Below are 25,833 nucleotides of genomic sequence, written 5' to 3'. Positions count from 1 at the left end.
GTATATACCAGTCATTCTTAACACTGTCAGCCGTAGCTCCCATTGCCACATTAGACAGGCACATACACATGTATATATATATAAAAAAAGGGGAGATGTCATGATATGCAGACACGCAACCAATGGGTCATCAGAACAGGACACAACCAATGAGTAATCAGGACACTCAGAGGTGGAATTACCACAAGGGGGCACTACACGACCGCTATAAAAAGGACAAGGCACACAGGCTCTGCCTCTTCCACCGGCAGAAATCAAGAGAGCAGGACAGGGTTGATTATCAGCAACATCACACCCCAGCACATGGTCGAGAGCAAGCTTGTATAGTTAGCAGAGTAGACTGAGTTACTAGAGGCAGATTAGTAGAGTATAGAACTCATTTAAGAGCATTGTTAATCGTTCAATAAATACGTTAAACTTATCTCTGAGTCTGGAGCATCTTTCAGCAGAGCCTACATCAAGTAGCAGCTTATGTTACACAACAAATAGCATCCGCATTAAGGACCATCAACGATAGCAGACTAACCAGCGCCACCCCCCTTTATTTGGAAAAGCCTACGTGCCTGGGACAATGATAGCTAGGACCCGCCCAGCCATTGAGGCATCCGCCCCCTAACTGGCTAAGATCGATGAAGGTGAGCGAAACCCTATCGATCCATTGGACCTGGAGTAAGGACCGCCCAAAAGGGCGCGAAAGAGACGAAGGATAAAAAGCCCTGCACACTAGGGATCAACCTCTTTTGAGACTGGCCTGTGCGCGACCTACCTTTTGGATAATGGTACCTGCCAGTCACCTTTAACCTTTAAGTAAATCCAGTTTGGAAACAAAAGCTGATTGTCCCACTTTCTCAATGCAATCCTCCAACCGTGGGATGGGATAAGAGTCCGTTCTTGTAACTGCATTAACCTTTCTATAGTCCACACACAACTGTTAGGTGCCGTTTGGTTTAGGTACCATCACTATGGGTGAGCTCCACTGGCTGCAACCCATTTCAATTATGCCATTTTTAAGTATACTTTCAATCTCTTTGTTAACCTGTGCCAATTTTAAAGGGTTAAGTCTATATGGATGTTGTTTGATTGGAACGGAATTTCCCACATCAACATCATGTATAGCCATTTTAGTACTTCCCAATTTATCTCGACAAAGTTGCCCACGTGATATCAATAACTATTTCAGGTCAGTCCATTTTTCCTCTGGAAGGTAACGCAACAATTTATCCCAATTTTTAAGAACATCCTCGTTTTCCAATTTAATTGAGGTATGTCAAATTGAAAGTCATCTAGATTTGGTTCGGCACTTTGAGTTAGAATCATTAGAACATCCTCCTTTTTCTCTCCTTCCCTTTCAAAGTACCTTTTAAGCGTATTCACATGACACACTCGGTGAGTTTTCCTTCTATCCGGCATTCTTACCACACAATTCACCACATTTAATTTCCTTTCAATCTGATAAGTTCCACAAAACCTTGCTTTTAAAGGTTCACCTACCACTGGTAACAATACTAAAACTTTATCTCCACTGGCAAAACTACGAACTTTGGATTTCTTGTCCGCTACCCGTTTCATCACATTTTGTGCAACTTTTTTTAATAAGACATTTTAATGAGGTATTTGTGATTTTGTAACAATAACAGAAGAAAAAGTGTACATACAAATATAAACATAGTGCAAAGGCTGTCTTCTTCCCTCACAGGTCCCACCTTTCTTACACATTAATCTTAGCTAACCCCACCCCCCTCTGCTGACAGTTAATTTTCTCAAAAGAAGTCGAAGAACGGCTGCCAGCTCCGGATTGACCCTCTCAGGGCGAACTTGATTTTCTCCACACAGAGAAAGCTAGCCATGTCAGTGAGCCAGGTCTCTGACTTTGGGGGCTTTGAGTCCCTCCAAGCTAATAGTATCTGTCTCCAAGCTACCAGGGAGGCAAAGACCAGAACGTCTGCCTCTTTCTCCTCCTGGACACCCGGATCCTCTGACACTCTGAAAATTGCCACCTCTGGACCCAGTGCCCCCCGTGTTTTTAACATCTCGGACATGACATCCGCAAACCCCTGCTACAATTCCCTAAGCTTCGGGCATTCCCAGAACATATGGACATGGTTGGCTGGTCTTCCCGCACACATTGCACATCTGTCTTCTATCCCAAAGAACCTGCTCATCTGGGCCACTATCATGAGTGCCCGGTGAACGACCCTAAATTGTATCAGGCTCAGCCTGGCGCATGATGTGGACGCGTTGACTCAACGCATCCGCCCAGAGACTATCCTCTATCTCTCCTCCTAACTCCTCTTCCATTTGTGTTTCAGCTCCTCGGTCTGCGTTTCCTCTGACCCCATGAGTTCTTTATAGATGTCCGGAACCCTCCCCTCTCCATACTCTGGAAACTACCCTGTCCTGTATCCCCATTGGTAGCAGGAGTGGGACGGTTTAGACCTGCCTGTGTAGGAAGTCCCGCACCTGCAGGTACCTGAACTCATTCCCTCCCGTCAATTCAAATTTCTCCTCCAACTCCCTCAGGCTGGGAAAGCTCCCCTCTATGAACAGATCTCCCATCCTCTCGATCCCTGCTCTTTGCCATCTCCGAAACTCTCCTTCCAGCCTCCCCGGAGCAAACCGATGATTATTTTGTGAAACTTTTAAATGTTGTCCAGCCAATTCCCCTGCTCTATTTAATCATTCCCTAAAATTTGACACATAATCCAATAATGTAAGTTCCAATTTCTCACTCACCAATTTTTCCTTAATCTATTTAAGTGGTCCTCTTACCTCATGACCACAAATTAGTTCAAAAGGACTGAATTTGGTTGACTCATTAGGTGCATCCCTAATTGCAAACAGTACTCTGGATAATCGTGACAATAAGCCCTCAACATTGCCTTTAATGTCTGATGCCACCTTTCTAACGCCCCTGCGATTCTGGATGGTACGCAGTTGATTTAAATAGTTTTATTCCTAACCTATTCATAACTTCTTTGAATAACCGCGATGTAAAAGTTGATCCTTGATCCGATTGTATTTCTGTGGGTAGTCCATATCTAGTAAAGAATTTAAGTAACACCTCCACAATCAATTTAGCTGTAATATACGTACTGGAATGGCCTCTGGAAACCTCGTAGACACATCCATTATAGTCAAAAGATATTGATTCCCACTTTTCGTTTTAGGAAGCGGTCCTACACAATCAATTAGGACCCTTGTAAAAGGTTCCTCAAATTCTGGAATGGGTATTAAGGGTGCTGGTTTTATCACTGCTTGAGGTTTCCTTATTACTTGACATGTGTGACATGATCGACGAAATTTAACTACATCTTTTTGTAGTCCAGACCAATAAAAATGTTTTTGTATTTTAGCTTGAGTTTTCCTTACTCCCAAATGACCTCCCACTTTTTCCTCTCTATCTCTTTCTCTCTCTTTTTCTTTTTCCCCTCCATCTCTTTCTCTTTTTCCTCTCAATCTGTTTCTTTTTGTTCTGCTAGGGCTATTCTTTCCTTTGTTCTTTTTTCTCTCTCCTTTTCTTTTTCCCTGATCTGTTAATCCCCTTTTCTTTCTTTTTCTCTCATTGCATATTCAAGCTGCTTTAATTATTTTTTGTGTTCAAGTTGCTTAATCTGCAACTGGATCTTTGCCATTTCCAATGAGTAAGACTGTATATCAGGCAATGTTAAATGCTCAGCGAGTGCCGTAAGTACCTCATCTTTTCACATTCTGTCAGGTAATGTTAACTGCAATGTTTGTACCAAATCTAAAAGCCTGTTTTTAGTCTCTGTCCGTAAGGTACTGCGTGTGACCTTCTCCACCCCCAAAAACGTCAGAGCCTCTGAAAGAGCCATTGTCCACAACACACTCCCTACTTAAACTGGAATACCACCCCAGAAAAGCACTCGCAATATGCTCACCCCTCACTGTCTTTAAGTTCACTCAGCCAATCCAATAGATAGACTTTTATCCCCCTCAAGCCCCGAATTTGTTATGGGCCATGGTTTAGAGAACCCCAAAGTGTATCATGGAGTTCATCTGACCCACAACTTTTGATGGAATGTAGTTATGAGGAGCACACGGGCTGACCTTACAGGTGTAGTGCAACAGAGCATTAAAGTACTTTTAAATTAAAACAATGTTTATTTATGAAACCAGTTCACACTTTATAAACCCACAGTAAACACCTTAACAACTATCAACACCAATAAATCCCCCATAGAATACCGTACTCCATAAGTAACTCTTAATCTTTCTTTAGCAGGATCTGATGGGGGAGTATTTCAATTATCTATGAATCGGGGCTGGCAGTGGAGTTTGCCCCGGTGTGTGGAGTGAAGCTGAAGTGGGAGGAGGAGCTGGGACCTATTTTGAATGAGCAAGTGGAAGTGGAGAATGAAGCCCTTCACTGAATAAACTCTATGTCCTCTTATGTACGGCTCAGCTTGATCCAGCTTAAGGTGGTACATAGGGCTCACCTAATTAAGGCTAAGATGAGTGGTTTCTTCCTGGGGTAGAAGATACATGCAAACGGTGTTCTGGGGGCTTGCTAATCACACCCATATACTCTGGTCGTGTCCCAAGCTGGTAGGTTTTTGGGTCTCCTTCTTTAGCACCACATCAGCGATTCTTAACGTTTCTTTGGTGGCCAGTTTTGGGGTGACGGAATCATCGGGGCTGCAAAGTAGGGGTGAAGGAGGATGTCCTCGCCTTTGCTTCGTTAATAGCCCAGAGGTGGGTTCTGCTGGGGCGGAGGTCCTCTATTCTGTCCAGTGCCTCTTGTGTGGTTGGGTGACATTGTGGAATTTCTATATCTGGAAAGAGTCAAGTACATAGTCAGGGGGTCAGTCGAGAGATTCTATCCGAAATGTCAGCCATTTATCACCTTTTTTAAGGAGTTAGTCATCGTCACTTGTTAGGGGAGGTTTAGTTTAGTTGTTTTTAGGGGAAGAGGATTTTTTTCTTTTTTCTTTTGGATGGGATTTATATGGTTGGTTGGGTTTTGGCTATATTCTATTATATAACATCCATCTTTTGGGTTGTTAGTTTGTTATAAGTCTGTTATAAATAGAACATCTTTAATAAAAATATTTTTTTCAAATGCTTTCTTCCTGAGAATAGAGTCAATTGACCAAAGATGAGTCCAAAAGGGTATAAGGGGAGAAACAAAAGAATGACGTAAGATGATAATGCGAAAAATGGTAAGAATTCTTCCTGTAGTTCATCATACTTACATATGCTGCATGGCTTCTTTGAATAGGACAAGGTTCATCTCTGCATGAATTTCATTGTAATGTTCTAGGGCATCCGTAAGAATTCTATGTAGCTTTTTCCAATTTGTTATAGGCAAATATCGAGGCTCTCCAACACCTTGAGCAAAGTGGCAGTAAATCAATGGCTTTTGGGTAAAAATATGTTCATCAATAGCCTAAAGGCAGAATAATAACATAAATTATAATACATAATACATAAAGCATTCACATAAGATTATTGTGTTCAAACAGTAGCTTTGCACTCTGATTACATTTAATCAAATTAGGCAAATGCCCAGCAAATGGATGAAATAATGATTTATTAACATTTTGATTTAATTTTCTTCATTGAAAGTAAAGATTATGGCTGTTATTTTGCACTTCCCTATAGAAGTCCAGTCACCAGGATTGAAGGTCAGAGGTAACCCCACTTTCATGGGTGGCAGGATCCTGGGTAGAATATTGCCAGTGGCTGCCAATTAACAGGCCACTGCTGGGGCAATCTGAGGATGGTGGTCTTCCCCCAAGAGCTGCTGGCCCAACCAGAAGAATGGTAGCTCAGCAGCATCATCACTAGTAGTGACCATTGCGGAGGCTGCAATGGAAAGAACACCCTTTCAATGGCAGGAAACCCTCAAAGTGAAGCCATGACCAGGTTAAAGTGGCCGCCCAGAAGGCAGCTGTGCTGCCAACAATTCCACTGCTTGCAATATGTCATGGCAGCAAGAAAACGTCAGGCTTCCTTCCTGACAGCTTTCCCTGCCACATTGCCAACACTCCTGCCATACTGACAATCTCCAATAGGCCCGTAAAATTCAGTTCTATGAATAGTTAAAGATACACTTCTGAATAGCATACTAAAACAAAAAAACTCTAAGGACAAAATAACTTAGCTATGCAGATATAGCTTCAAAATTTATTAAATTATAAATAAATCTCAATTTCATGATCTAGTTGATTTCACATGGCATTTATCATGGATTTATATAGATCAGACTATTCTCTCTCACCACAGTTGCTGGTGGCCTTTATTCAGTGCATCATCAGGAGTGGATATTAGCTCTCAGTCAACATCTTCATATGTTTTTTGTTCATTCCCCAGTAATATTATTAAATATACAAACACCCACAGAGCACCGAGGCAGGTTTCAACGATGTTAACAGGTGTTTATTGTGGAGAAAAATATACAGTCCGTTCCCTAGCCCCTATAACTCAACTGTGCCCTGCACCCGTGCCAACTTAACTAGTGTCTAATTTTCTGGCCTTACAGGCCCTAACACTATGCCTAGGTGGTTCCCCAGATGATACAGCAGGGGTGGAGGCGGCCTGCTGTGACTCTTGCCCTGCAACAAGGATCCCCGTTGGTGCACGTCTCCTGGATGTGCCCGGCCGCTGCTCGGGCGTCGTGGGTGGCGTAGTGCCACCCTGATCTGCCTGTTGCCCAGCAGATGCACCAGGGACGGGGGGGGGGGGGGGGGGGGGGGGGAGTCCGAGGTGCTGCGGTGTTCCAGCACCTGCCCTGCAGGAGTCACCGGGACAGGCTCCATCACCTCCTCCTCCTTCAGGGTACAGGATGGCCCCCGGGCTACTCCACGGGATGGGGGGTGCGAGCTGAGCCATCCCCTGAGGCCCCCCGCCACCTGGCGCGTCCAGTCCTGGAGGCCCACTCTGATCTCAACCAGGGTCTGCACGTTCGCGGCCATGGAGCACAGAGAGTGGACCATCTCCATCTGGGCCTGCGCCGCATCACGCTGTGACGATATCACAATTCTGTGACTTTCACTTTAGTAATGGAGAGGGATAGGTGCGTGCACCAGGGCAAGGTTTACAATTGGGGGAAGGGTAAATACAACGCTGTCAGACAAGAATTGAAGTGTATAAGTTGGGAACATTGGCTGTCAGGGAAGGACACAAGTGAAATGTGGAACTTGTTCAAGGAATAGGTACTGCGTCTTTGATATGTATATCCCTGTCAGGCAGGGAAGAGATGGTCGAGTGAGGGAACCATGGTTGACAAGAGAGGTTGAATGTCTTATTAAGAGGAAGAAGGAGACTTATGTAAGGCTGAGGAAACAAGGTTCAGACAGGGCGCTGGAGGGATACAAGATAGCCTGGAGGGAACTGAAGAAGGGGATTAGGAGAGCTAAGAGAGGGCATGAAAAATCTTTGGCGGGTCGGATCAAGGAAAACCCCAAGGCCTTTTACACATATGTGAGAAATATGAGAATGACTAGAGCGAGGGTAGGTCCAATCAAGGACAGTAGCGGGAGATTGTGTATTGAGTCTGAAGAGATAGGAGAGGTCTTAAACGAGTACTTTTCTTCAGTATTTACAAACGAGAGGGGCCATATTGTTGGAGAGGACAGTGTGAAACAGACTGGTAAGCTCGAGGAGATACTTGTTAGGAAGGAAGATGTGTTGAAAAACTTGAGGATAGACAAGTCCCCCGGGCCTGATGGGATATATCCAAAGATTCTATGGGAAGCAAGAAATGAAATTGCAGAGCCGTTGGCAATGATCTTTTCGTCCTCACTGACAACAGGGGTGGTACCAGGGGATTGGAGAGTGGCGAATGTCGTGCCCCTGTTCAAAAAAAGGAATAGGGATAACCCTGGGAATTACAGGCCAGTTAGTCTTACTTCAGTAGGCAAAGTAATGGAAAGGGTACTGAGGGATAGGATTTCTGAGCATCTGGAAAGACACTGCTTGATTATGGATAGTCAGCACAGATTTGTGAGGGGTAGGTCTTGCCTTACAAGTCTTATTGACTTCTTTGAGGAGGTGACCAAGCATGTGGATGAAGGTAAAGCAGTGGATGTTGTGTATATGGATTTCAGTAAGGCATTTGATAAGATTTCCCATGGTAGGCTTATGCAGAAAGTAAGGAGGCATGGGATAGTGGGAAATTTGGCCAGTTGGATATCGAACTGGCTAACCGATAGAAGTCAGAGAGTGGTGGTGGATGACAAATATTCAGCCTGGAGCCCAGTTACCAGTGGCGTACCCCAGGGATCAGTTCTGAGTCCTCTGCTGTTTGTGATTTTCATTAATGACTTGGATGAGGGAGTTGAAGGGTGGGTCAGTAAATTTGCAGATGATACGAAGATTGGTGGAGTTGTGGAGAGTGAGGAGGGCTGTTGTCGGCTGCAAAGAGACATAGATGGGATGCAGAGCTGGGCTGAGAAGTGGCAGATGGAGTTTAACCCTGACAAGTGTGAGGTTGTCCATTTTGGAAGGACAAATATGAATGCGGAATACAGTGTTAATGGTAGGGTCCTTGGCAATGTAGAGGAGCAGAGAGATCTTGGGGTCTATGTTCATAGATCTTTGAAAGTTGCCACTCAAGTGGATAGAGCTGTGAAGAAGGCCTATGGTGTGCTAGTGTTCATTAGCAGAGGGATTGAATTTAAGAGCCGTGAGGTGATGATGCAGCTGTACAAAACCTTGGTAAGGCCACATTTGGAGTACTGTGTGCAGTTCTGGTCACCTCATTTTAGGAAGGATGTGGAAGCTTTGGAAAAGGTGCAAAGGAGATTTACCAGGATGTTGCCTGGAATGGAGAGTAGGTCTTACGAGGAAAGGTTGAGGGTGCTAGGCCTTTTCGCATTAGAACGGAGAAGGATGAGGGGCGACTTGATAGAGGTTTATAAGATGATCAGGGGAATAGATAGAGTAGACAGTCAGAGACTTTTTCCCCGGGTGGAACAAACCATTACAAGGGGACATAAATTTAAGGTAAATGGTGGAAGATATAGGGGGGATGTCAGAGGTAGGTTCTTTACCCAGAGAATAGTGGGGGCATGGAATGCACTGCCGGTGGAAGTAGTTGAGTCGGAAACGTTGGGGACCTTCAAGCGGCTATTGGATAGGTACATGGATTATGATAGAATAATGGAGTGTAGATTAATTTGTTCTTAAGGGCAGCACGGCAGCACTGTGGATAGCACAATTGCTTCACAGCTCCAGGGTCCCAGGTTCGATTTCGGATTGGGTCACTGTCTGTGTGGAGTCTGCACATCCTCCCCGTGTGTGCGTGGGTTTCCTCCGGGTGCTCCGGTTTCCTCCCACAGTCCAAAGATGTGCAGGTTGGGTGGACTGATCATGATACATTGCCCTTAGTATCCAAAATTCAATGATCTATGATTAACCTCGGACAAAACTTCGGCACAACATCGTGGGCCGCAGGGCCTGTTCTGTGCTGTATTTCTCTATGTTCTATCACCACTCTGAGGGTCTGTGTCACATCAGCCAGTGACAGGGCCACCTCCCTCTGAGACTGGACCATCTCCCTCTGTATCTGCGCAACGCTGGCCAGCACCTGGGCAATGCCGCCAACGTTGTCAACCGTGGCCTGCTATGACTGGGCCATGCTGAGGTGGCTCTGGCACATGGCTGCCTGTGCGAGGGCAGCCGTGTCCTGGGCCTCGGTACCCATCTGCACAGAATGATCCAGGCCAAAGACACTGACCCATAGCCAAAACCGTCGCCCCAATGCCTCCACCGCGGACACCACCCATGTGGTGTCGGCCTGGGTGGCACGCATGACCGGCACAACCCCTTGCTCCTGCACACTGATGGACTCCTCCACCTGCATCTGCAGGTGCTCGATGCCTGCCGTCATCCCCCCCTGTAGTCCCTGGGTCGCTGACTGCACCTGCACTATGGCTGGGACTGGATGTTCCAGGAACCCGGGACCCGGCTGGACGGCAGCTGGTTCCTGAGGCCGGGCTGCCTTCTGACTGTCCAGCCCTTTGGCTGCTCCTACCACCACCTGCTGTACCGGATGCGGTGTGGTGCGCACCAGATAACATCCCAAGAGCCTCTTTATTAATGTGCCCAACCGAGGTGATAGTCTCTGGGATGCTGGGGGGTGTTGGAGACTGGAGTGATGGAAAGTCGGTGTCCTCCTCCGACCCGCGCTCCTGAGTCTCGGGCAGAGGGCTGGTGTTCAGGCTTCTCTCCTCATCCGGCTCTGGCACTGGTTGGGAGAGGTGGCTCCCGGATGGGCTGGCCTCATCTCCGGCAGGTCCTGTAAGACACAAGATGACATGCATGGTCAGGGAGCAGGCGTGGGGAGTGTGGGGGGGGGGGGGGGGGGGGGGGGGGGGAGAAGGGTGAAGTGGGTAAGGGCGGGTGAGGGATGGGGGGGATGAGTGGGATAGAGGGGGTGAGGGGTGGGGTCAGGGGGTTGAGATGGTGCAGGTTGGGGGGGTGAGGGATGGGGGGTGGGCGATGACGTGGGTTTGGGGGGACGCGTGTCATGGGGATCCGCAACAAATCGGGGTCTCACTTGCTCACCCGTCGCTGACCTCCACCTCGGTTATCTCCCTTTCCAAGGGCCGCCGTCCACGTCCAGTGCCCTCTGCTCGAGCATGGTGAGGGGTCGCAGGTTTGGTGGTCCCCTTCTGGTCTTCTCCAGCTCCCGGCAGTTGTGTGCAGCCTTGTGTTGGGGGCGGGAGAAATACAAACAACCACACACGTTCCGATGCATACAGTCCAGGGAGTGGGTAGATGATGGCATTAGTGGCCAGGGCACCCAGCCATTGCGACTGGCATGGATGCTGGCATGTTGGGCAGGGTGAGGGTTCAGCTGTCCCAAGGCTGGGGGAGGGGCTGGGTTTAGTGCTAGGGACACAGCGCTGCCTATTCACCCTGGCTGCCCTGAGGTGGTCATGCAGTTTCTTCTGGCACTGCATGCCAGTCTGGACGACGTTGCCCATGGTGCTGACCGGCTCTACCACCTGTGCCCAGGCAGGGTGAATAGTGGGGACTGGCTGCCTTCCTCCCGGGCCAGGATACAGGGTCATCCTTCTCTCCTCCATGGCGTCCAGGAGGGTGTCCAGCTCGGCGTCCCAGAACCATGGAGCTGCTCTCCTTCCAGCCATCTTGTTGACTGGGACGGTGTGTGTGGGGGATGCACCATTTAAGTGCGGTTGCGGCATGTGAGCCTCATGTGCTCCAATCACAGACCTGGCGAATATGCTGACGTTTTGCATGGAACTGGTTGCGTTCCACGTGGCGATGGTGCTAGTCCATTTAGAGCTGCTGAATCGGTGCATCTGTTGCGCAGTTTCTCCTGTTGTAAAACACCACTGTGCCCACGCCGACGTCAGAAGAGGCCAGTTTCTGGGAGTGGAATTTGCAGGTGTTTGGTCTCAAGCTCAGTTGTTCAATGTGGGACACTGTACCATTTGCTATGGCTCCAATCTGTCTGCTGATAACAGCAGGGAGGATAGATGGATGGCATACAGGAGCCATTAAAACGGCGGGTGGAGGTGATCGACAGCTCCACCTTAGATTTTCCTGATTGGACATAGATAACTAGTTACAAATGATTGGTATATGCTAATTTCTTGTAAATGCATCTTGAAGTATAACTGTCTGTACTATCATTAAATCTGGGCTTCTCTGCTGTCCCACCTGGAAGTGCTTTTTACGTTTATAACCGCAGTGTGTGTGTGTACTCCGTGTATTGGACAAATGATCACACAGGTGTTCAGTTCAATCACAGTATATTTATTGGACACAAGGTTAGTTATATACTTTAAAAAAAAAATTTAGAGTACCCAATTATTTTTTCCAATTAAGGGGCAATTTAGCGTGGGCAATCCACCTATCCTGCACATCTTTTGGGTTGTGGGGGTGAAACCCAGGCAAACACGGGGAGAAGGCAAACTCCTCACAGACAGTGACCCAGGGCCGGGATTCGAACACAGGTCCTCAGCGCCGTAGGCAGAGGTTAGTTATATACTTAAGAAATCCCGCAATCATGCACACCAAGACTACGACTAACAATTTAAACACCTTGACCTTCCAAATGACCGGCTTGGTGCAGGGTAGATCTGTTTCCTCACATGTGGAGGCTGGAGGTCTCGTGTGTTGTCCGTGTTCGATGGTCGTCTTTCGGTAGACGTCGCAGGTCCTTGAACTTGGCTATGTCAGGAGCTATGCTGCGGTCGGTGGTCAAGTGCAGAGCCTGTCCGAAAGAGTGAATGGTGATTGCTTATTTCTTCTTATCCTCTGATCTTTCGTGCCCTTTTGGGCGGTCCCAGGTGAGGATCATGGCCAATTAAGGGTCGGTACCTTGTTGGCTGGGCAGGGCTAGGTCAACCATGGTCGTTACTGTCCAGGGCACATAGGCCTTCCCAAATAAGGCAAACAGGTGCCCCGAGTCTGCCACTTTTTGTTAGTTTCTATCTGGAGCCCATTGTCCTGGGAAGACCTTTGAGTTGCCTTCAGCAGTTATGAATTCCTGTGCAATTCTGAGCTTTCGTTTGCAAATATACAAGATGCAACTTGTCTGTGCCCCAGGCCTGACCACGGGCGAGATTCTCCACAAATGCGGAGAATCGTAAAGGCTGCTGTGGGACAGGCCGTGACCCACGGCAGCCTTCACGCCCACTTCCGGGGCCAATTCTCCCCCCCGGGCGGGGCTATGAGCGCGGCCCCGTGCGTCACGGCGGCGCAGCCTTGACGACGGTCATCAAGGCCGCACATCAAGCGTCACGCCCGCTGACGCGGCCGATGACGTCGGTCGCGCATGCGCAGGTTGGACAACGCCAATCCGTGCATGCGCAGTTGCTGTCTTTTCCCTCAGCCACCCCGCAAGACGTGGCGGCTTGATCTTGCGGGGCGGTGGAGGGAAAAGAGTGCATCTGTTACGGACACACAGCCCGCGATTGGTGGGCACCGATCGCGTGCCTATGCCCCCCTTGGCACGGCCGTGGTACTGCCATGCCAATCGGGCCCCCAGATGCCCCAAACGGGCATCTGGCGCCCGTTTCACGACGGAAGCGAGCAGGTGTGTTTGCTGCCTTGTTAAAACGGGCGTGAAGGCCCGGCCGCTCAGCCCATCGGCCTCGGAGAATCACCGCTCGCCGTAAAAAACGTCGAGCGGCGATTTGTGGCGTGGGTCAGGTGTGGGGGGGGGGGGGGAGAATAGCGGGAGAGCGTGAAAAATGTCGGGAGGCCCTCCTGCTATTCTCCCACCCGGCGTGGGGAGCGGAGAATCGCGCCCCACATTTCCCATCATTCTTTGCAGACAGCCATTTTAGATGGCCACAGAAGGCCACAGGCCCTCGCTATAGCTTATATAAACTGGATCCTTTACTCTGAGTGTTCGTCTGGTTTCTCATGAGTAGATGAGTGAAGTACACTGAGGTTGAATAGTTGTACCTTTCTCCGCAACACCTATCAAAGCCACAATTTACATCCTGTTTGACTTTGACAAAGGTAAACTATCCCCTCCTATTCCTTCTCGACCTGTCTACACCTATTGACATGGTTGACTATATGATCTTCTGTGTCCCTTGTCACCAAGCACTGGGAACTCTCAGATTGCCTGTTTTGCAGACACTGTAGCCTATGAATCGAAAGTGCACTGCAAAATGGGGTTTTGTTTTATCATTGGTAATGATTTATTTATTAATAAAACCAGCCATATAAATGTCATGGGAACATATGCTTTTACTTTGAAGTTGATGGTTGTCATAGATACTTTCCTACACTTTGGAGAAAGTTGTGAAGCAATCAGAAAAATCTATCGTATAATACTAGAGCTTCGGATCATACCTCAAAGTATCTCTTTGCTGTATCAATAAGGATTTTGTAAAAGTGTTCAATATCTTTTTCTTCCATTAGTTTGTCTGCGTAAACTCTGGATGATTCATGAAGCCACAAATGAATCAAGTCTGAAGGCAACCGTACACAATCTGGAGTTACAAAAAGTATACCCTAGAAACAAAACAAAATGTTGTTAAGTATTCCAAGTATAAAGATGATTTCCTTATATTATTTTGAAGAAAAATAAATATATACGCAAGCATACCACCTATAGTGCTGCTCAAAGTAAGTCACTTTATATTCCATGGGCAATGACTAAAACGGAGATTGGCATGCCGGCATCTCACCATGTCTCTTGTGTTATGTCTTGCAGGATCAGCAAAAGACGAGGCCGAACGACCGGGGTGGCTGCCCACCAACCACATCCCCAGCAAAGCCTGAGGCACCAGTCCGGGGAAGACACCGACTTCTCATCACTGTTGTCACCTGCACCCTCCACCATCGCAGAGGCTATCACCTCAGTGCGGTATTTTAGTGAAGAGGCTCTTGTGTCACCTTGTGATGCGCTCTTCACAAATGCTGCAGACTATCAGGTTGAGACAGAGACTCCCAAGGGAGCGGGCAGTCAGAGGGCTGCCTGATCCCAGGAAACAGCTATATTCTGGACAGGTGCTGTGCTTCTGGAAAATATGATGCTATCACTGGTAGAGATGCAGACACAGAGCCAGGAATTACAAGAACGGTAGTCAGCAACTTTCCAGCACCTGCAGGTGCAGATGTTGCCAACAATGCATGCTTCCCAGGCCAACACTGAACAGGTGGTGTCCGCAGTGAAAGGCTTGAGGCAAGAAATCAGAGCCATCGGTCAAGACATACAAGGTACACTGTGCGGTCGATGGCTAAGGTGCAGGACAGGGCAGACATGTACCGGGCCCACATGGACATTTCTGTGGCACGCCAGAGCTTGGCCCAGTCATAAAGGGCCATGGCTGACGGCATCAAGAGCATTGGTCGGGCGCTGACTGACCTTGGTTTGTCACAGAGAGACATGTCATAGGCACAGAGGGACATGGCAGTTTCAAAAAGGCATTGCACAGTGCCAGAGGGATATGACTGAGGCAATGAGGTACATGTCTCACTCGTTGAGGGATGTCCCAGTCTCAATGTCGGCAGGACTGGCAGCATGAGGTGACGGTGGAGCACTCTCCAGAACTCTCCAGCCTTACCCATGAAGTAGCCTGGGAGCCGTCGAGCACCCCGAGGGAGGTGGAGGTGAGGGGGCACACGTCAGTGCCTCCTGCAGGGGAGGTGCTGGAACACCTCAGTACTTCAAAATCCCCCCCCCCCCCCACCTTACACTAACACATCTGATGGGCAGCGGGCAGAACAGGGTGGCCATCATCACCTGTGGTACCCAAAAGTCTACTGGGGACATCCAGGCCCTCCAGAGGACGGCCACCAAAGTCATCATAGGTCAGTAAGCGAGATATGCAGCAGGCTGCCTCCACTTCTTATGTGTTCGGAAAACACCTAGAAGGAGCAGTAGACATCGTAAAATGAGAAAATCAGAGAACACTAAAGTTGGCACAGGTGTAGCACATAGGTGAGAGTAACAGGTCAAGACACAACAATGTATATAGTCACCAGTTAATCCGTTTGCACCAACATTCTTACCTGCTTTTAACCTCTGTCTGATGACTGTTAGGGATGAGCTGGGTCTGGGATAGAGGGTGTGCTGGGTGGGGGGTGGATCTGGAGGATGGGGTGGGGCAGGGCCCTCTGGCACATGAATGTTTCACTTGGTGTCACCCTCAGCTGGAGGTGACAGGGCATGGGACCAGAAGTGTGAGCCTGCCTTGTATGAAACTTACCCAGTGAATAAGCCCGAACTATGCACTAGAGCTCATCGCACAGCGAGTTGTCATCATCCTCTATCCTGTGTACAAAATCTGCCAATACTGCCAACCCAAGGCCAAGACTCTGTGGTGATGCTGGTAGGACCCTTCGGAGATGGAAGGGGTAGAGCTGTGCTAGTGAAAAGAAATGAAGGAAGAGGAACAGGTGAGATGAAGTGAAGGGACGAAAGATAGGGAAGGTGGAGAGAAGGGAAGAGAGACAGGGAAGGGGAAGTGAAGGGAGGAGTGACAGGGAAGATATGAGTGGCTATGGGGAAAGGGGTTTGATTTGGAAGGGTGCAGGGGGTGTGGAATGTAGAGGTGGGACAGTGCAACAGAGCTGCCTTTGGGCCGGTCTCAGTTGACAAATCGGGAGGCGTTGAGGTTGTCTCCTGTGCTGTGATCCTGGAGCACATGTTGGGTGCTCCACGCCCGGCTCGTCCCGGACACCCTCCTCATCACTAGTCAGATGCGGCCTGCCGTTATTCTTCCTCTTCTAGCCTGATGCCCCTCTGCTGGGGCATACCAGGATGATAGCGAATCCTGCTGCCCAGGCTTCCGCTGGGCCTGACCCAGACTGAAGGCTATCCCACACAGGCCCCCGCTCAACAGCTGGAAAACATGGGGCGCGATTCTCCGCAAATGCGGAGAGTCGTGAAGGCTGCCGTGAAACTGGCCGTGTTTCACAGCAGCCTCCGCGCCCCCTCCCGGGACCCAATTCTGCACCCCCGGTCGGGGCTAGCAGCGGGGCCCCGTGAACCTCGGCATCGCAGGCTTAGCGAACTTCGCTAAGCCCGCGCGCCAAGGTTAACGGTGGCTGATGCAAACGATGACGTCAGCCACGCATGTGCGGATTGGACGGCTCCAATCCGCGCATGCGCGGATGACGTCATCACGCATATGCGTGAAACCCGCGCATGCGCGGGCCATTATGCCCCTCAGCCGCCCCGCGGACTGATCCAGCGGGGCGGCGGAGGAACAAAGAGTGCGCGGGGTTCGGACCCGCTGCCGTGGTGCGGCCGTGCCAATCGGTGGCATGGTTCTCCAGAACGGCACTTTGCGGCCGTTTTCACGAACTGTGAGAGCAGGTGTGTTGGAGTTCGTGAAAACGGCCATAAAAGCCTGGGAAATCGGCCCATCGGCTAGGGGAGAATCGCTGCTCGCTGTAAAAAACGGCGAGCAGCGATTCGTGTCGTGGGGCGGCCGTTTGGGGGGAGCATAGCGGGAGGTCGGGAAAAATGTCGGGAAGGCCCTCCCGCTATTCTCCGACCCGTCGTGAGGGGCGGAGAATCGCGCCCATGGTGCAGGACGCAGCAGATTAGTAACATTCTCAAGACCCTCTTGGAGCTGTATTGGAGATCCCTATCAGAGCGGTCCAGGAATTGGAAGCGCAGTTGGAGCATGCCGATGCACCGCTCAATGAACCAATGCACCTGGTTGCTGCATACACATCGTTATAACGGGTCTCTGTGTCGGTCTGTGGGCACCAGACAGGTGTCATTCGCCATGACCTCAACGGGTAACCCTTGTTGCCCAAAACCCAATCCCTCACCTTGAAGGTGCCGGGAACCTCAGAGTGCGCCAGAGTGCATGCGTTGTGCATGTGTAGAAGTGGATTTCATTTGGAACTTCGCTGATAGGGTTAATATAACAGTTCTGAAAAGCTCTGTGAAAGAGATGTCAACAGGTCAAGGGATGAAATAAAGGGAGCGTGTTCTGACCGGCATCTGTGAAAGCAGAGATGTCAGAAGGTCATGGGATGGAAAAAGGGGAGTGTGGCTTTAGTACTATTTAATGTTCTGACCCGCATCCGTGAAAGCAGAGAGGTCAAAAAGTCAAAGAATGGAATGAATGGGAAGCGTTACTTTATTGCGGAGATAGCGCAAGTAAGCTCGTTTGACCAGTTGAAACAAATAAACATTGGCCATGGGATAAGAAAAACCTTTTTAACAATATTAATAGTGACTTGTGCTAATGATTATGTCAAAAATAACCTCCCGACCTCGAAGAATAATTCCATATATGTACATGTTCTGGATCCTTGCCAAATCATAGGTGTATCTAGGAATTTAAGGGGACCACCCCATAGCTGTAAAATGTATAAAAATACAGTCCTTATTCTGGGATTTTGGCACTTCTCGAAGGTGGTTACCCGACTGCTTAGAGATTTGTCCCGGCCGTGAATAAACGAATATTCGTTACTGACGTGTTCGAGTGTTTTACTTCTGGACTGACGATCAGATACGTGAAAGCGCAATTCACATTTGGAGGCACGGACGGGGTTGCCAGGACTGCTAGGGGCAGCCTGAGACTGCCGCCGTGATTCCAGGCAGCGTTCGCTGGAGTTACGGGCGGGGTTCTCAGGACTGCTAGGGAACGATTCCGGGCTGTGGGCTCCGGACGGGACTGCCGCCGTGATTCCAGGCAGCGTTCTCTGGAAGTTACGGGCGGGGTTCTCGGAGCCTATCCCCCGGTATAACCCATACCTTCACCGAAGAATTTTATCTACTTACCCCTTCATAGCATTGGTGTCCTGGGTCCTGCGTTATTAAGGAAGTGAAGTAAGCTAATAACCACTTAAAATCTGGTCTTCTTGAGTTGTATTAGCTGTTTAAACTCGGCTGCTTTCCTTGTCTTTCTCCAGCCGGCTGCGTCTCTCTCTCTCTCTCCTGTTGCTGTTGCAGAGTGCTGCTGCTTCTGCTCCCTGGGTTTATATTCTCTTTCGAAGAGTTATTAAGTTTTAACGACTGTATTGTATATGGGCTTGTTTCACTTTGATAGTTTAAAAGTATCTTTGATGTAAACATCTTACTACAACTCGTTATTCATTTTGGGCATATCGTCTCCTCTCAGATCTGATTTTTTAAAAATGCTTTCGTTTCAATAGTTAACTTTTATTTCTGTGATTTCAAATCGTTTAATTTTCCAATTGTCCCCAGTTCATAACTTTGCCTTTGATTTTGACTTAAATGATGTTTCTCGTAGCCAGGTCATCTCCAATTTTCTTTTAATTAACTTGATGTTCGTAGAATTTTACCCCTTAAATTGACACTAAATTCGACTGAGCATCTTCCATTCTTTCCAGCTGTTTACTAAGAGAGTTTATTTCAATTAAGGTGTGAAACTTTGCTTTTAGCTGTATGCTAAAATTTAACTTGGTTGTGACTTGAAAGACTTGCCTGTTTTAAACATTCGTCACTTAATGCAATTGAAACTCTCATCCATGCTTTTTCAGATGCTTTCTGAGATAGTTACATTCCATGAAGGTGTGAGCCATTGTTTTAGCTTACCACATGAAGCCTGTGTGTCTGCTGAAACCTGCTTGCGAGCAAGAATCTGCATTTTATAACCCTGCTCTTTGCAGCTGCTATTAACCTTTTGTGGGATCTTTCCCTGTACCCTCTCAAACCAGATATTGCCAGACTTTCATGTTTCAAATGACACATTTTTCTGTATTATCAAGAACCCACCGCAAAGAAATTAATTGCCTTGTGGAGGGAATACTGTCAGTCAGTGAAAGATGCCTCTATACTGGCTAGCTGGCAGGCAAATGCCTCAAAATTGGGTATTGGCCTCACCAAAGGGGGAATTGTTAAAACAGTAGAGGTCTTACAAAGGGAATGTCAAGAATATAAGAAACGTAAGAATGCTACTCCTACCCCGGCGCCGGTCAGCAATGCGAAGCAAGGTTGGGAGGAGGGGAACGATGGGGATGAGGAACCTCTGTTCAATTGCGGGGGACGTCAGAAGCCCCCACAGCCTCCACAGCCTCCACGGCCACCTCCGCCACCGCCCCTGGAATGTGATCAGTATTATGAGTAACTCAGTATGTTCAGAACTACATTGGTCTCAGAATAAACAGATAAAGAATTTGTGCTGGGCAGCAGTCAGCAGCGGCAGACTTCGCAACTGCTGCGTTGAAATTGACACTGCATGGCTCCGCAGGGTCCTAGTGCCCGCTGATCACAAACAGTCACTAGCAGAACCGCCTCAAGGAGGCACTCCTCCAGGCCCCTGCCCTTGGTCGACCCTTATATGATCACCCTTTTCAGCTCTATTGCACAGTCCTTGCCGACTGCGCCACAGCTGTCCTGACCCAACGCCACGGCGACCGCTGTCGCCCGGTTGCATACTATTCCTCTAAACTCGATCCGGTAGCCCTTGGCTATCCTATCTGTACCCAAATTCTTGCAGCTATCTACAACAGCCTGCAATCGGCTGCTAATATTACCCTCCAACAAGATATCACTGTCTATAGTTCCCATTCTGTTACGGCCTTTTTGGGACAGCTACAGACTCAGCATCTCACGATGGCTCGTCAGAACAAATATGAGATTGCTCTCCTTAATAACCCGAAGATCCAGTTTGCCCACTGCACCACTATCAACCCTGCTGACTTTTTGACGCATCCTCCCACAGACATGCGCGACCCAACTCATGACTGTCTGCAACTGTTGCAAGAAGTCTCCTCGGTTCGAGACGACCTCTCCGATATACCCCTCCCAAGTGCAGATTGTTCCTTTTTCACCGATGGAAGTTCTTCCGTCGGCGAAAGGGGGGATAGACAATCTGGCTATGCAATCATCGATCAAGACGGTGATGGAAAAACAGAGGATTTCTAACCTCCGCTGGTACACCCATCTCACACCAGCAGTTAGTAACCCAGTTATTGCAGGCCCTTATGCTCCCAGACAAGATAGTGGCGATAAAATGCGCAGCGCATACAAAAGGCACGGGACTGGTGGAAACGGGCAACAGGAGAGCGGACGAGAAGGCAAAAGAAATTTCTAAATCTGGCAAACTAATGGTGCCTAGAATGATGAGGCAGACTAAAACCCCCCCCGGAAAAGTCTCCCTCTGAAAAACCTATGCCAACCATTGCTGACATAATCCAAATGCAGGAGGACGCTCCTGCAACTGCTGTAAATATGTGGAAAAACTTAGGATGTATATATGATATCGAAAATAAGCTGTGGGTCACCCCGGTAGGACAAACATGTATGCCCGATGCATTAGCAGCCTGGGTGACCGAATGTGTACACTTTGCAACTCACTGTGGAGCTCGTGCCACAGGGGACATATTGTTAAAAAGCTGCTGGCACCCACGACTGCAAGAAATGGCCCAACAAATTAGCAGTCGGTGCCTAATCTGTCAACAGCACAACCCCGGTAAGGCCGTCCCCTGTGATCCTGGCACAACCCCCTTACCTGAGGGTCCATTTGAGACCCTACAAATGGATTACATTGAGTTGGAAAGATGTCAATGCTATAAATATGTGTTAGTCATTGTGGACACTTTTAGCAAATGGATCGAGGCCTACCCGACTACGGATAACAAGGCCTCGACAGTAGTTAAGGTGTTAATGCGAGAAATTGTTCCGCAATTTGGAATTCCAGCCCGGCTGAGCTCTGACAATGGTCCCCACTTCATAGGTCAAATCAATAAGGAATTCTGTGCTCTGCTTGGAATAAAGCAACAGTTTCATTGTGCCTACAGACCACAAGCCGCTGGAGTGGTGGAAAGGGCTAATCAGACTCTAAAGACTAAACTCGCTAAACTACAAGCAGACACTGGGGCCACTTGGCTCAAACTCCTGCCTTTAGCACTCTTCCAGCTACGTGCCACCCCCGCAGGAAAAACTCGCCTAAGCCCAGCAGAAATACTATATGGCAGACCCTTTCGAACGCCTTGGGACAGCAGAGTTCCACGGAATGTTCAATTCCATTACATGATTACCGAGATGGCTAATTATATATTAACACTAACTAGAATTTTGAAAGGATTACATTCCCGGGTCCGTGCCACCCAGGAAGAAGTCCCCTCCATTACTCATGACGTCTCCATCAACCCTGGGGATTATGTCCTAATTCGAAATTGGACACGTAAAGGTTTGGAACCTCGATGGGAGGGTCCCCTACAGGTTCTACTCACTACCCCCACTGCAGTAAAAGTGGAGGGCCGGAACGCATGGGTACATATGCACCATTGTAAGTTAATTAAGTATCCATGATGTTCTAAACTTTTCCTTTAAGTCCTAGGAACATGAGTACCAGGATGAGGCCCCTCTTCGCCGTCACAATACTCGCCACCCTGCTCTCTCTCACTGCATCCGAAAGAAGGAGATGCCTGTACGGAAGCCGACACCCACCCATGTGCCGGGAAGGAACCCCACGATGTGGAACAACGACAGATCTCCGATGGATCACCACCGCTATCAGAAACTGCCCGACCACCGTTCCTCCCGACGACCAGAAGCGCCGATTCCTGATTACGTACATGGTTCTAATGTACGATCGCCGCACATGCAGGTGGAACCACCGGTGCATCGATAAGGACAGGGTACAAATTTTACCATCAAGGACTACTCACCCCTACTCGCCTTCCAGAAGGAAGCGGGCAACGCACCATGTGACGGCAAATTCATTTCTGTTTATGTCTTATGTCTATGCTAAGAAAGTGGGTGTCTCCTCTTGCTGGGTATGTACACAGGTCCCGACCCATGCCCATGGAGGCGTTCCCTTGATATCTGTTCCTTTCTCGATCGAACAGACGGCTGAATGGGTTATATTCCAGTCAGTTCAGAGAATATCACGCGTCTGGTAACCCATATCAGAGATGGAGTACAGCGCTTGCGACTCGCCGGTCAGGCTGACTGGTGGAGCTGGATGTGGTCCAATTCTTGGGCCACTTACCTGTTCCATGGGCTCATTATCTTCGTTACCATCTGTTTGTTGCTCTGTATCATAGCTACTGGTGTGAAATGCCTATGCAACCGTTTGGGTGCCACTGCATTACCACAGATGCTTCAGAGATCCGCCCTAGACGAAAAAGAAAAACTGGTTCCACCTACCCCTGACCTATATGAGGAAGTGGCATCCTGCCGGAGCCTAGTAGAGGAGGAGTACCTCCGCCTCGCTCTCATTTCCATCTAAAGTATCCTGAGTGTTATGTGATCATGGAATAATCAAAGGGGGGAATGTAGAAGTGGATTTCATTTGGAACTTCGCTGATAGGGTTAATATAACAGTTCTGAAAAGCTCTGTGAAAGAGATGTCAACAGGTCAAGGGATGAAATAAAGGGAGCGTGTTCTGACCGGCATCTGTGAAAGCAGAGATGTCAGAAGGTCATGGGATGGAAAAAGGGGAGTGTGGCTTTAGTACTATTTAATGTTCTGACCCGCATCCGTGAAAGCAGAGAGGTCAAAAAGTCAAAGAATGGAATGAATGGGAAGCGTTACTTTATTGCGGAGATAGCGCAATTAAGCTCGTTTGACCAGTTGAAACAAATAAACATTGGCCATGGGATAAGAAAAACCTTTTTAACAATATTAATAGTGACTTGTGCTAATGATTATGTCAAAAATAACCTCCCGACCTCGAAGAATAATTCCATATATGTACATGTTCTGGATCCTTGCCAAATCATAGGTGTATCTAGGAATTTAAGGGGACCACCCCTAAGCTGTAAAATGTATAAAAATACAGTCCTTATTCTGGGATTTTGGCACTTCTCGAAGGTGGTTACCCGACTGCTTAGAGATTTGTCCCGGCCGTGAATAAACGAATATTCGTTACTGACGTGTTCGAGTGTTTTACTTCTGGACTGACGATCAGATACGTGAAAGCGCAATTCACACATGCAGCCTGGGTATCAGGCACAGACATTCTTGTTATGCAGCTGGTGGTCACATACCAACTGTACAATCAGGGAGTGGAACCCTTTCCTATTGGTGAAGGGCACCCCCCGATGAATCGTTGCTTGTAGGGGGAATGCATGCCATTGATCACCCCTGAACATGGGGCATCCCAATGGTGGCAAATTCTGCTGCTCGGGCTTCCAGTGGGCCTGGTCCAGACTGAAGGCTATATAGTCCACTGCCCATGCACATAGGTCATCTATCACATCGTGGATGCACCTGTATGTGGACCTGTATGCGATATCGCACACAGGTCCCCGCTTGACCTCTGGAAAGACCCAGAGGCATAAAGGTTCAGGGTGACCGTCACCTTCGCAGCTACCGGGAGCAGGTGTCCTCCTTCAAATTCCTAGGTACCAGGTGCACCACAACCTGGGGCCGGACAATCCAGTGGTTAGCCTGGAATCTTCAGCGGCAAAGAATGTTCAGCAGCTCCTCGAAGGATAGGCGCTGACGGTATATACGTGCCCTGATACGATTCCTCCTTCACACCTCCTCCTTGACCTGTTGAACGACTGGCACTCGAGCATCATCGGCTGGCCCCATTTCTTCTGGGGCAGTCCCCTCTTGTGCAGGATCCTCCCTGTGCTGGACTTGCTCCTCCAGCTGTCATGCATCCGCAACGGCAGCTGTGGCCAGCAGATAGCAAGCATAGCAGACCGGGGCTTGGAGACAGCTGGTGGTCCAGAGGGGTGGGCGAGCATATAATGTCACTAGCAAGGCCTCTGCCCTGAGAGGAGCAGTGAGCCAGGGAGGGTGCCAAAGGCCACAGTGCATGTTTCCTTTGTTTGAGGTGACCTCTGCTATTCCTCAGCAGTGGGGTTGCACTTCTGATAAGTGCACTGAGGAGTGCCAACACTTGTGGGAAACTGATTGAGCCTGGCAATGTCCATCTGAGGGTTTCCAGACGAGCCCCTGAGTGAGCTCCCAGATGACCAGACTCTCTGAACATTAACAGGACATAGTGAGCAGTCAACAGAGTGAAGGGCCCTGTAAGTAATACCAAAGGGGTGCTTTTAAAACACACACTACACCAAGGGGGTGCTTTTGCTAACACTGTCGGGGAGGTTTTAAACTAATGTGACAGGGGGATGGGAACCAGATTAGGGAGTTAGAGGTCAATAAAGAGGCAGCAACTAAAGCCAGTAAGGTTCTAGAAAATAAACTCACTGACTAAGGGGAAGAGATGATGACAGGGAAGAGATGATGATCGCAAAGGGACAGGTGGTCTGAAGTGCATTTATTTTAATGCGAGAAGTGTAGCAGGTAAGGCAGATGAATTTAGGGCTTGGATTAGTACCTGGGAATATGATGTTATTAGTATTACTGAGACTTGGTTGAGGGATGGGCAAGACTGGCAACTAAATATACCAGGGTATAGATGCTTCAGGAGGGATAGAGAGGGAGGTAAAAGGGGTGGAGGAGTTGCATTACTGGTCAGAGATGATATCATAGATGTGATTAAGGAGAGCACGATGGAGGATTCGAGCACTGAGGCAATATAGATAGAGCTAAGAAATAGGAAGGGTGCAGTAACATTGTTGGGACTTTATTATAGGCCTCCCAAAAGCGAGCGTGAAGTAGAGGTACAAATATGTAGACAGATTATAGAACAATGTAGGAGCAATAGGGTGGTTGTGATGGGAGATTTTAACTTTCCCAACACTGAATGGGACTCATGTAGTGTTGGAGGCGTAGATGGAGCAGAATTTGTAAGGAGCATCTAGGAAAGTTTTTTAGAGCAGTATGTAAATAGTCTAACTCGGGAAGGGGCCATTCTGGACCTGGTATTGTGGAATGATCCTGGCCAGGTGGTTGAAGTTTCAGTCGGTGATTACTTTGGGAATAGCGATCACAATTCCCTAAGTTTTAGAATACTCATGGACAAAGACTAGAGTGGTCCAAAAGGAAGAGTGCTAAATTGGGGAAAGGCCAACTATAACAACATTCGGCAGAAGCTCGGGAATGTGGATTGGGAGCAGCTGTTTAAGGGTAAATCCACATTTGAAATGTGGGAGTCTTTTAAGGAAAGGTTGATTAGAGTGCAGGACAGACATGTCCCTGTGAAAATGAGAGATCGAAATGGCAAGATTAGGGATCCATGGATGACGGGTGGAATTGTGAGACTAGCTAAGATGAAAAAGGAAGCATATATAAGATCGAGGCGACTCAAAACTTTGGAGGAATATCGGGAAAGTAGGACAAATCTCAAACGCGCAATAAAGAGGGCGAAAAGGAGTCATGAAATATCTTTGGCTAACAGGGTTAAGGAAAATCCCAAAGCCTTTTATTCGTATGCAAGAAGCAAGAGGGTAACCAGAGAAAGGATTGGCCCACTCAAAGATAAAAGAGGGAATTTATGCGTGGAGTCAGAGGAAATGAGTGAGATTCTTAATGAGTACTTTGCATCGGTATTCACGAAGGAGAGGGACATGACGGAGGTTGA

The 25,833-nt window shown here is 48.4% G+C and overlaps 1 protein-coding gene across 1 annotated transcript in view; it reads right to left on the bottom strand.

The window, feature by feature from the left end:
* The window catches only part of LOC119962304 (dynein heavy chain 11, axonemal-like), a 690,045-nt gene that overhangs the window by 292,007 nt on the left and 372,205 nt on the right, over nucleotides 1–25,833 (bottom strand). Inside the window, exons 34-35 of the mRNA XM_038790290.1 lie at nucleotides 13,804–13,965; nucleotides 5,214–5,407 (exon numbers count right to left, since the gene is read on the bottom strand). Of these exons, the coding sequence (XP_038646218.1) occupies nucleotides 5,214–5,407; nucleotides 13,804–13,965 (356 nt within the window). The remainder of the gene's footprint in view (nucleotides 1–5,213; nucleotides 5,408–13,803; nucleotides 13,966–25,833) is intronic.

The sequence above is a fragment of the Scyliorhinus canicula genome, chromosome 2 (genome assembly GCF_902713615.1).
Source record: "Scyliorhinus canicula chromosome 2, sScyCan1.1, whole genome shotgun sequence".
Taxonomy (NCBI): Eukaryota; Metazoa; Chordata; class Chondrichthyes; order Carcharhiniformes; family Scyliorhinidae; genus Scyliorhinus; species Scyliorhinus canicula.
The sequence above is the reverse complement of the archived record's forward strand: the minus strand, read 5'-3'. Positions and strand labels throughout refer to the sequence as shown.